Source organism: Schistocerca serialis, chromosome 4 (genome assembly GCF_023864345.2).
Source record: "Schistocerca serialis cubense isolate TAMUIC-IGC-003099 chromosome 4, iqSchSeri2.2, whole genome shotgun sequence".
NCBI lineage: Eukaryota > Metazoa > Arthropoda > Insecta > Orthoptera > Acrididae > Schistocerca > Schistocerca serialis.
Window position 1 is genome coordinate 409,557,774 of NC_064641.1, and position 12,875 is coordinate 409,570,648.

At 39.9% G+C, this 12,875-nt stretch overlaps 1 protein-coding gene across 1 annotated transcript in view; it reads right to left on the reverse strand.

Annotated features, from left to right (window-relative positions):
- The window catches only part of LOC126474496 (zinc carboxypeptidase-like), a 122,386-nt gene that overhangs the window by 32,572 nt on the left and 76,939 nt on the right, over nucleotides 1-12,875 (reverse strand). The window contains exons 7-8 of the mRNA XM_050101966.1: nucleotides 12,714-12,874; nucleotides 6,841-6,925 (exon numbers count right to left, since the gene is read on the reverse strand). Of these exons, the coding sequence (XP_049957923.1) occupies nucleotides 6,841-6,925; nucleotides 12,714-12,874 (246 nt within the window). The remainder of the gene's footprint in view (nucleotides 1-6,840; nucleotides 6,926-12,713; nucleotide 12,875) is intronic.

The window sequence follows — 12,875 nt, forward strand, 5'->3', positions numbered from 1 at the left end:
TAAACTGTGTTTCAATAATCATTCTTGAACATTAAAGAAACTGGTTCACCCTGTTATTTCATCCTAATCATACACCTATATAGGGTTCCTTCCTGGTGTTTGATTGATCCGAGTACCCTGTTCTACAGACTTATGAAGTGCTAAGTTAATATAAAGAGGCACCATCTAAGTTGTTTCTGTGTAAATTATGAGAAAGTTTTCTTAACTACTGCAAAGCGTTATAGTAAAAGTTTGCCTACGTACACAGGGGAGACATTTTACTTGAAAGCAGCTTTCCCGGTGTCGGCTGACAAATACGATAACGCAGTGCCTGTGTTATTTCGACTTACGATGCGAAGTTCCTTCATACATGTATGCATGAGCAGGAACTTCGACGTCTATAGCCGTTATGAAAGACATGAAATGTATTCGCAGTTGCGATTATTGTTTATCATCAGCTGCATAACGGAGTAACGAGAATGAAAATTTGTGCTGGACAGGGACTCGAACCCTGTTTTCTCTCTTTTCGCGAGTGGTTGCCTTCCCATATGACTATCCGAGCACGACCCGCAATGACACCCTAACTGCCATGTGCCCACAACCTGTACTTGTATATCCATTTTGTATATTCACGTACTGGTAAGCCATTCTACTTGAAAGTCGCTACCCGGTGTCGGCGGATAAATAGGATACTGCAATACCTGTGTTACTCCGAATTACGATGCAGTAGCACAGTCATTGCATTATCGTATTTATCAACTGACAACGGACAAGTGACTTTCATCACTTCCGCGAAAATGATGGTGAACCATGTATTTGAACCGAACCACTGCGCTACAATATTGGGTACAGCATCAATATTAAGTTACTTATTTTGATTTTCACAGTGTTCGGTTTTCTTTACTATACAGAGGAAATGGCGTGTACAAGCGCATTTCATTAGTTCCCAGAGTGTGAAACGTGTGAGGACTGCACAAAGCAGAGAAAGATTATTACTGCAGCTTGCCTTTGACAGGATCGGTCGAATAAAAGTACGATACCTAACTGGAGTCTTGCAACATTCATGAGTTACCTAACATTTTGATCTGTATTTGCACAAGCATTTGGTGCGATTGTTATGTATTCCAGTTTATATTTCACACACGCTTAAAAGGGGGAAATGGCGAAAAACGTAGTGTACTTTATTTAACAGTCATCGATAACACAGGGTGTAGCGGCTATAACACCAGATGTTTTTGTATGTGATACCTTCATACGTTAACGCATCATTGTGTTAGTTGCTTTTGTCTGTGTCGAAGAGTCTTCCCCCAGATATGTCACAGACTTTACGACTTGACATTTTCTTGCAGGGCTGTAGCTGCACCACTAGGTGGATTAAGCCTGTTACTACAGATGTACCGGTTTGTGTCCACAGTTCAGTACCTGACCTGCCGCCAAGGGGAAAATAAGCATCAGAAGCTTGCACTTGCCATATGTAAGCAACCTAAAAACGTACATTATTATTATATAAGTGAGGTAAATACTGAGGCAATGTTGTTCAGATCACCATACTTAGTCATCAACAGAAATATCTGCATTTGTACCTGTTGCACCCTGTAGCTAACAGTAGCAGCTGCTGTATGTGCACAAGAGACATTCATTCTATCCGTGAGTATTTTTCAAGAAAAAATTTTGAAAATCATTTTATTCGTGACGGGCCCATTGGATGCATCGGCGCTGCCACAGATTCTGAATGGATGGTGGAGCAATTTTTTGTAACATTTCTGGACCATTTTATTAGGCAAGCTAGACCAACAAAAGAAGCTCCTTTCCTACTACCGCTGGACAACATTCATCCCATTTCGGTATAGAAGCTTTTAATAAATGTAAGAACGCTGGTGTATTACTTCTGTCATCTCCTCCCCACTGTTCTCACAAATTACAGCCCCTTGATGTAAGCGTTTATAGACCTATCAAGAAGATCTGCTCCAGGGGAATCGATACCTGGTTGAAAGAAAACCAGGAAAGACACTAACAATTTCTATTTTCCCTTCATGTACAAACAAAGGACTTCTCACAATTTTCATACCAGAAAAAATCACTTCAGGATTCTCTGCAACAGGCGTATTCGTATTTGAGCCAGAGAAATTCCAAGAAAGTAGTTTTTCTGCATCTTTTGTGACCAATAGGCCAGTTCCAGGAGAAAAATTCTCAGAGTCTCTGGCTAGCTCCGAGAATGTGGAGAATGCTATTAATTCTGTTCCAGGTACTTCAGCGGAGAAACATTTTCCCTTGGACATACTCGCCCTTTCCCTTAAGCTGGACCAAGGAATGAGAGCAACCGTCGAGTAAAGAAGAAGAAATTTCCTCTCTTAACAGACACACCCGAAAAACAGGCACTAGAAAAAGAAAGAAAGAAGAGAAATTACTAGATGGCACCGAAGAATGGAAAGAGAAAAATACCTGATAATGAAGCAACAACTATCAGCAAAAAAAATTGCAGTTTCATCCACCTTCTGAAGAAGAAGAAGAAGAAGAAGAAGAGAATTATTGTTTGATCTGTGGAGATGTTTATAGAAAGGGAGAGTAATGGATACAGCGTACTAAATGCAAATTGTGGTCTTATTGGTCGTATGCGAATAATGATCCTGTCTACGTTTGTGCAGACTGTGGACAGAATTAAGACGCTTCTGCCATGTCAGATATTTCAAACTGAGTAGTCTCTTTTCAGTAAAATTTTAGTATGTCGCAACGTGTCCCGTGGCGGGGTAAATTGAAACACGTATCAACCTTTCCCCTATACTTTATTGTAGCCATTATAATGGTCTAATCGGACATTTTATTTGTGGTTTTTACGTGTAAAATATGAAGTCTCTCAATACTATTTTCAAATTTAATCACTTTGTAATAAGAAAATAATAAAAATTTGTATCTCTTTTTTGTTGCAACGTGCCTCTGTCTTCCCTATATACTGGGTATTTCCGTAGGAGATTGCAAAAATTTAAGAGGACGTAGAGGATGCTCCAATGTACTATTTGAGGTAGGGAACCTGGAGTCACAGAAACCAGCTTAAGGAGATAATAGGAATAAAATCACATTACTGTGTTCTTTTTTACTTACAATTAACTGCAAATACCATCACTGACACAATGAATGTACTATATGTACTGTAGCTTACAAAATGTGCTGAAACCGATGGCCATCACCCTCAAGGCAAGCATGGCAAGATTATGATGGACCCTGACAAATATCCGTTGTGTGTTTCGAATCACATCCCAGACAGCTACAAATCTGGCAGCTAACTCCGTCTCCTGTCCACTGAGGTCTTGAGCTATCCCTATAGGAATTAATCAATGGGATTCAGGTCAGGTGACCTCGCATGCCATGGAATAGGTCGCCCCCTTCCAATCCAGCGACCAGGAAATATAGCACTGAAATGTTTGCAGACATCCACACAGAAGTGAGGCGGTGGACCGTCACAAAAAAAAAAATGGCTCTGAGCACTATGGGACTCAACTGCTGAGGCCATTAGTCCCCTAGAACTTAGAACTAGTTAAACCTAACTAACCTAAGGACATCACAAACATCCATGCCCGAGGCAGGATTCGAACCTGCGACCGTAGCGGTCTTGCGGTTCCAGACTGCAGCGCCTTTAACCGCACGGCAACTTCGGCCGGCTGACCGTCACATTGTATCCACATTCTTCCACGAACAGCCAAGGGTAAGTTCTCTAAAATCTCCGGCCGAACTCTTGGCACTAACCTCAAGTAGAGGTGGCCATTCAGACGGGTCAGTAGACCTCGTAGTAATCAGGCTCGTCATCCTTGCTTCGTTGCAGGAACTAAAGACTGTACATGTAAATAAACAGCACAGTACTTGTAAACTTGTACGCAGGTGAGTTGTAAATAAGCTGGAAAACAGTAATGCTAAACAGCGGTAGACAAATTTACCTCCTTATATCCTTAAGCTGCCTGCTGCGACCCCACGTTCCCTACCTCAAACTGTTCAATGGAGCATTCTCTATGTCCTGTTACATTTTTGCACCCTCTTACGGAAACACGCTGTATAACGTAGAGGCTTTTTACTAACAGATAATTCGTGGTGTTTAAGACACTGAACTTAATATCCACTCAACCATAAAAATTTATGTATGTTTTTCATAGTTTTGCTTCATTGCATCAGACGGATACGGGCGTGGTTATAGACCAGAACTCCATCTATTTCTGACACCGTTTGAGCGAATTTAAGATTGTGCTTCATCTATAATGAACGTGATCTTGGTCAGATGGTTAATTGTAACCGTTCTCCCCATCTTCCCTGTGGTTCATATGGCTCTGAGCACTATGGGACTTAACATCTGAGGTCATCAGTCCCCGAGAACTTAGAACTACTTAAACCTGACTAACCTAAGGACATCACACACATCCAGGCTCGAAGCAGGATTCGAACCTGCGACCGTAGAAGTCACGCGGTTCCGACTGTAGCGCCTAGAACTGCTCGGCCACCGCGGCCGGCTTGTATCTTCCCTGTGACTTGTGTTATGATGACACAGAGGATTGACACGGAAGAATGAGACAATGACCCATGTGTCAAAAGCAGTCATATCTGTGGACGTAATAAAAGCTGTGAATGGGTTTCAAGATACACCTAACAGCCACAAAATTTGTGGACTACTAAAGTATTTATTTAGCGACATGTTTCGAGCTAACTTCATCATCAGGCTTTACTGGCTTTACAAAAATACCTAAGTGTATACAGATATTGAAGTTTAATTACATAACTGTTGTGATCTTCCTGTGGATAAACAGAAGGATAACCTAGTATGAGGCGATGTCACTTTGTATGTTGGTCTATTTGTTCACATGAAAATATAAAAAAAAAAACAGACTCATCTCGTTCATGTGGTGTAGCATCCTTCTTGTGATGTGATAAGGTATCACTAGTTCCACGGTTTTCTTGGGTTTCTTCATCACTGTTCACAAATTCGTGAGGGTGGCTTTGTAACAAGATAACATAAAACATATCAGCACTGCAGGAAACAAGAACGCGGTCAAAACAAGGCTACTTTTGATTTGACTATCGATATGTCGATCCTGGTGTTGTCCATTCTCCAGCTCTTTTCCGAAGTATGCAGTACTCTGAGGTCGTTGTGTATTGCAACACTGTGTCCTGTTTTATTTATATGTTTCGCTATAGCTGACTTATTAGGTTTGTCCAGTCTGAAACAGTCGGTAAGTTCTGTAAAACGCCTTTTAAAATTTCTTCCCGTTTAGCCAATATAGTATTTGTTGAATAAATACATGTAATTTTATACATTCCTGATTAGCTCAGTTTCTCTGAAGGTTGTATGTTGTCATGGACCAGCCCGTTTCTTAAGCTGTTGTTGGTTACAAAAGTGATTCTGACATCTACGTTTTTAAACAGCTTAGCTAGTTTGTCTGAGATGACCCATAAATATGGTACTGTTATATACTCAGATTTTTGTATGCTGTGGGAGGGAGACGTGTTTGTTTGGTTTTGTTTTTAGTTACGCATTTTGAGAGCGCATATTTTTCCTGTTCATGATAGCCGTGTATTTAATAATATTTATGTATGTCTCATAGTCAGCAGCATTGAATCGGAATTCCTGTGCCCTGTTTAAGAGGGATCTGAAAGCAGGTTGTTATGTGACTTTGGGTGTGTGGAAGATTTATTAATGACAGTGTCTGTAATTGTTGGTTTTCTGTACATTGATGTTTAGGGTCTAGAAATTTATTTTATTATCTTTCTGGTGATCTGTGGCGAAATGAATGTTACTGCGTAAGTTATTGGACCTGTTTAACAGTGTTTCTATTTCTTCATTGGTGCCATTATGGACAATTAATATGTCATCTAGGTGTCTGCAGTAGCGCACAGTTTTCTGGATAATTATGTCCTTGTTGTTCAGAATTTTATTTTCGTGGTGATTGATGAAATGATGAAACTTTTGCTGTGATCCCGCTGAGAGGACTTGCCATCACTAGGCGTACCTCTTGTTTCTACATTTGCCACTGAATGTGAAATAACTGTGGGAGAGGACCAGTTCTAGCAAATTCTGTTAGTACAACTGTTCTGGCTGTGGACATAGTTTACATTTTAATAAGCTTTGTTTGATTATATGTACGGGTTCTTTGATTGGTATGCTGCTGTATCAATTTAGGGAGTATGTCAAGAGAGATGTCCTTTGCATTGGGTGGAATCTAAAAATCTCTGATAGCACGTGAGATTTCTTGTGTGTGATTATTATGAAAGAACTCATGTATCTTACCTACATATTCGCATTTGGCAATGATAACTACTGTAGGGTCATCTTCAGATTTCACTGTCAGTGAAAAATTTCGAAATTAATCGTAGTATAAGACAACTCAAGCTAGATATTTATTTTTTCTGTAGCTCCATGATATTTGATTCCATTACTTATTTTTCGTTTCTTGTGTACCTAGTCTTTCGCGTTATTTTCTAGAGGTTCCAAATTATTGCAGATTGCATAGTTTGACTTAAAGTAACATATTATTTGAAAGTTTTAATAACCACGGTAGTCTAATTTGGTATTAACGAAATGTTAAGGGCGTTTTTAAGTTCTCACATGTTGGTGATGCGATTTTATTTGTGCATGTGTTTCAATTTTTCGGCAGTCATTTCAGTCCAGTTTTATCTGAAATGCAGTGTCGGATTGTGTCAGTTGCCGTTGGTTGGACTATCTGTAACACATGTTTCAAATCACGCTGCAAGACAGTACGAATACCGATTTGAAGTAGATGGCAAATTAAACTTTGCTGCAACAAAACTCACTCGCTGTTTCTTTGTACGAAACTGCATCACGTGACAACGTTTTCCAAGATGCCACACTGTCGTAATTCTTACCTGTAAAATTGAAGTCGTAGTTGAGGTTCAGGTCGACACCTGTACAGTTCTGATAGGGCTGAATGTTCTTTCTCCATAGACGATCCTGTAAACAGATGAACTGAATATTTTACAGAGTGCTACCATCTATGAGAATTATAGCCTCTTAGCAGTAGTTGAGCAGTCAAGTACGTTATAATTAATTATAGCGTATCTTCATAACATCAACAACAATGAACAGAAAAAGAATAAGTTTCTTACGATCCTATGTAGCTATGTATCTCATTAAGTCATTTACTAGGTACATTTCACACAGTATTTTTAGACGTATATCTGCAAAATTTTCACAAATCTGCTAAAAGGAGATATTACATGATATATTAAAAGCTGAGCTGGATCGGAATTCAGAGCGAGACGATGTGTCACATTTCAAAAGCTTTTATTTTCTACTTCTCTGAGGTTTTAACAAGAAAGAAACCTTTACTTCTTCTGATATTAATTCCGTTTAATGTTAGAAATTTTGATGTCATGTGCCTCCTTGACAACAAAAGAAAATGAACATAAGATTAGATTTGAACACGGTGCACTAAATTTCTAAAATCGTGCTCTTAGCTACTGCTCTACAAGCACACTTCCTTTTATGGCGCTAGTAGCCTGATGAAATCGCTTCGAAACTTTGACCGCCATTTCATTGGCAGCTATTGAGTGTTGGGACGTAAAGTAAAATAGGTACCCCTCTATTTTCATCCTCCTATCACCGTGCCACGTTTGAACTTGCTGACAGTGGCGGTAATCAATTGTGAGAGTTTCGGGTGATTACATATTCCCGCATACTGTCGGTTCGAACATTTGGATAGGGACAGACACAAAAAAAAAAAGAAAAAGAAAAAGAAAAACAAATCTAATAGGCTTTAACCTACACTTGTACTTCTATTTTGCCAAATGATTACCGGTTGCGACAACAAGTACCATCATCAGTCTGTCCTACGATCAAAATTACACAGTGCTCGATTAAAATATACTTTAGAAAATATTTACGAAATATTTTTCCATTTGATAGCTAAACTATGGCACAAACTGCACTTTTAAAATACAGGGAACCCCTACCTACGGTGCGTAATCACTAAGCGCTTACCCAAGCAAATGTGTGAATGTACGAGTAAGTGAACGTCAATTCTGTAGAAGTGAATAGCCACTACAAGTACTGAGGAAGCACGTTCCACAATGTAAGGAGTTTTTAAAAGCTTTTAGTGCAAAATAAACATTTTATTTATCTTCTGAACTACTGTTTACTGTGATGTTTTATTTTCTACATACACATCTAACTGTTAAAGTGATTTTTATGAATGAGCAACAGCGGTGACGGGCTGCCTATATTTTAATGATTCACTTTGAACCATATTTACATACAGAAAAACATTTTACCAGTACTTCCGGAAGTGTATTTCAGTTGTACAGTGTGGTGATTGCGGCCCTGTGTTGATATGAAGATGGTACATGGCACCGAAATCTGTAGTCATGGGGCGAAACAAAGGGTGTGACAGTAGATTATAACAAATACAAATTTCTGTGTAGACTGATGTTTACATCTACATCTACATCTGTAATTCACAAGCCACTTTATATTGTGATGCAGACGGTAATTCTTTGTCCACTGCCACGTCCCCCACCCCCCACAGCATCCATCCAGTCGCGAATAGTGCTCACGAAGATTGTTGGTAATCCTGTGTATGCGCTTTAGTTATTCAGATTTTACGTTCATTGTCTGTATGGCGAAGAAATGTGTTACTTAATTCTTATTGGAAAGTAGGTTCACGGAATTTTAACTTTAAACCACAGTTTGATGCACAGTGCCTCTTGTAAAGTCTACCATGGGAGTTGGGTGAAAATCTTCGTGACACTTTTGCGCTTACTGAATATACCTGAAACGAAGCCACTGCTCTTCTCTGCTGCTTCTGTCAATCGTCCTAGTCTCATGAGAATATTCAGGTGCCTACATACGAGAGTTTTGTAAGGTACCTCCTTCGCGGATGGACTACGCTTCATGAGGATTCTCCCAATGAATCTCTGTCTGACATCTAACTTACCAACCATTACTTTTAGCGGTCGCTCCACATGAAATCTCTCCATATGATTACTCTACTGATTGTTCCGAAATAGCGTAAGCATACAGTAATGTGTATTTGGGCGTATTGATGCGCAATACGTTACATGGCTTATACTGAGAGTCAGCTGCTAATCAATTACCAGGCAATGTCCCTCTGCAGGTCTTCCTGCATTTCGCTACAATTGTCTAGAGTTGAGACTTCAGTGCATACATAAGCATCATTCGCGAACAGCCTCAACGTGTTTCCCGTGTTATGCTCTAGGTCATTCGTGCACGAAGGGTAAATTACCTAAAACCTGCTCCGCAAATATTGCTGAAATGGAAAGTGCTATTGATGAGCGATTTTCACAAAATGGATTGGTAGCCAGCCAATAAACAGATTGTAATAATACCTAGAAAGTTCATTTTTTGTGGAAACATACAGTTTTTTGAGTGGAGGAACGCCTCCCAATATTAACAAACAAAAAATAGCTTAAATTAAATTATCAATGGTGTTTGTTGCAGGATTACGAGGCAATAATATTTTGAAAAGTTCTCACAATAATACTTGTACAATATCTGTAGTGTTACACACCAAACAACAACGCAAGTGTACACGCTAGTTACGTGGACTGTGACCGCTAAAGGGACAACTGACCGTCACAGGTTATGTTCAAAACGATCATCGGCAGTGGAACTATCGCTAAAAACCTGCTCAACTGCTAGCGTTTCAGCGGAGATTCCGGATCAAGCTGCAGTAATGCGTCGTTGCATATCACCGGATGTAGTTGGTATGTCTTCGTAGACAGCATCTTTCAGCTTTCCCCACAGAAGAAAAAGTCTATAGGTGTGAAACCCGGGGAACGGGCCGGCCAATCCAACGATTTGGAAAAAAATACATGAAGACGTACTGTAGTAATTCGTGCACCGTGGGATGGACAGCCATCATGTTGGTCTCACATGTCATCCTAATCTACAGAGCAACGTCTTCTAGCAACCGTGGAAGATGGTCTGTTGGGAGGCTGCGATAGTTGTGCGCGGTCAGTGTTCTGTCTGTGAAATACGGGCCTATGACCAGATGTTTCACTATCCCACACCACACGTTTACACTCCATGGATGCTGAGGTTTCACCCGAAAAAGCCAACGGGTGTAGTCAACAGACCAATAGCATATGTTTCGGTGGTTTATGTGGCCATGATTGGTAAGTGTGGCCTCATCACTAAACAAGATACGTGGTAATCTAGAGTAGCTCGTCTTAAGGCCCATGTAGAGAAGTTAACACGATTCTCATAATCGTTTTCATATAGCTCTTGATGGAGAGAGATGTGATAGGGATGGAAACTATGTCGATAGAGAATGCGTAGGACATTTGCCTGACTCACGCCACTTCCTCGTGTGATTGCGTGGGAGCTAATGTGCGGATCAACAACAGCAGCAAGAAAATTAATTTCCCTCTCTTCTGTCGTCACGTATTTCCTTCTGTTACTTTGCCTAAGTATTACATTACCACTTTTACGTGACTGGTTGAAAAGTTTTATATACAACTGCCGAAATGGTTGACGTCTATCTTGCCGCATACACCGTGCCAGAACAGACTGCATTCTTCCACACAGTCCATACGCTATGAGCATACCGGATTTTTCTCCATTCGTCCACCCCATCGTCCACTCACGACCAGCTGCTTGGACTGTCACACACTAACTGAATGGCAAAGCACAGTATACTCAAGGAGCACACAAGCACACTGTATGCAAACAAAACAACAGCGTTGTACCTAGCAACTACCCTGCTTGAAAGGCGTACACAGCTGTCGGTGTGGAAACTTTTGAAATAGTATATCTTGTAAAGACTCCCACCAGAATCGTGCAACACACGCCACTGACAATCTAATTTACCATAATGTTATTAATGTCAATAGGCATTGTTTCTTTCAAGAGAGCGTACGTTTGCACAAAATATACATTTTCAGAGTATTGTTACAGTTTGTTTATTGGCTAACAATGCCAGTTCCTGACTACCAATACATTCTGTGAAAACCGCACATCAGAAACATCTTCCATTTCCGCAATATTTGCGGTGCAAGTTTTAGATGATTCATCTCGCGTGCTGAATGATGACGGTCCTGTAATACTCACTTGGGCTATGTTTGAAGGTACCTTTAGGTCCGAAGATTTCTCTCCGGTAACATTCATGTGATGTGTTATATTTTCTACAAATGCTCACTCTATTGGCAAAGCTCGTCTTATATTTAGGACTAACTAATTTCGTTCATTCCGCGATACTGCCGATCTGTATCGAATGCCTTCGGAAAACCAACTAGCACTTCAAACTAGGCGCAGTTGTCTAGTACCTTCTTTGTCTCGTGGATGAACAGAGCGATCTGGGTTTTACACGATCATTGTTTGTGAATTTCATGTTGACTCACACAGTGGAGATTTTCAGTCTTTGGAAAGGTCATCACATGCGAGTATAACACAGACCGGTGCCACTGATGTAGGCCTATATTTGTGTGCGTTTGTTAGACGATCTTCCTTGAAAACAAGAATGGCCTGGGCATTTTTATATTTTGTTTTCCCAGTAATCTACGTTACACTGCAGTTACAAGACGAGCAGATCCTTCGCATATTCCATGTAGAATCGTATAGGTATACCATCAGGTACAGACTCTTTTCTTCTGTAAAGTGATTTTTATTATTTTCCTGTCTCACACTTGAGAGGATTGAAAGCTGTAAACATAGTACAATATTCCTCAGCGAAACAATTTCGGGCAAGGGACTTTAATATTTCGACTTTATCTCTCTCATCTTCCGTATCTGTGTCATGGCGTTGGTGCGTTTACTGATTTAAACTTAGACATAAACATTTAAAGATTTTTTATCAGATGTAGTTAGAATTTAGTTTTGAATTTACTGAACGCTTCACACATTGTTCTCCTTACGCAAATTTCGTCTTCGTTCAGTTTATGATTGTCTGTGAGACTTCAGTTTAGTCTAAATCTGCTGAGAAACTGTTTTTGTATCTGGATGGAACTTTCCAACACCATTTAGGAACCACTACAGTTCTCTCGAATCCTCACAATTTTCTACTTAAATAGTGAGAATTAGATAGTGAGATAACCAAGAAATAACGATTTATATTAAAGTATCACAACAATAGGAACACTGCTGAGATTATGTCCCATCTTTTGTCAAAATACGTGATTTATTCAATTTGGAAACACAACATGTTTCAGAAAGAAAATTATGAAATTCTATAAACAGTGGTACCACGAATCATTATTTTCGATAATTTCACATAAGCATCATACATGTAATGGATATCCGTTTATTCTGCCTATGTACCAATCTGTGTCCTAAAAGTGTTACGCTAATAGGCCTAGTCAAAAATCAAGCGGTAAAACTCCACTAACAGACATGTAAGACCCTCCGCTATGCATGCCATGGTATAAAAATCGTAATTACTGCAGGCGCTCATATTTGTATGTCTATGTCGTAGTAGAGTCTAAAAGCATTGTTTACAGGTCTTGATAACGAGAGCTTGTTCTTCGCGATACAAGTTGTATTTTAAAATTAAACGAATCACACATTTGGACAACTGGTGCTTCATAATCTCTGTGTTGATGACTTGTTACACGTACACAACGGGCTTCACAATGGATGAAATCAGAATAATTTCAGTGGAAACGTTAACTTCGATATTCCAACAACGACTTGCAAATCTACACTGATTGCGTAAAGACAAAGCTGATTTACGAATACATCATAAAAGACACTCAAAAGAAGAATTATGTTACAAGCAGTTACTCACTGTCGTCCAGGTATAGTTGTACCCATCAGGATTGCTTGAGGGCAAGATGTTGAACGTGACACGGGTGATGACGTCCCTGACGTCTGAGTCGTCTGTGGTTAAGATCTCGTTGATGAACCAGTTCATGCAGGCGGTGGCGATCCACTCATTGCCGTGCATACC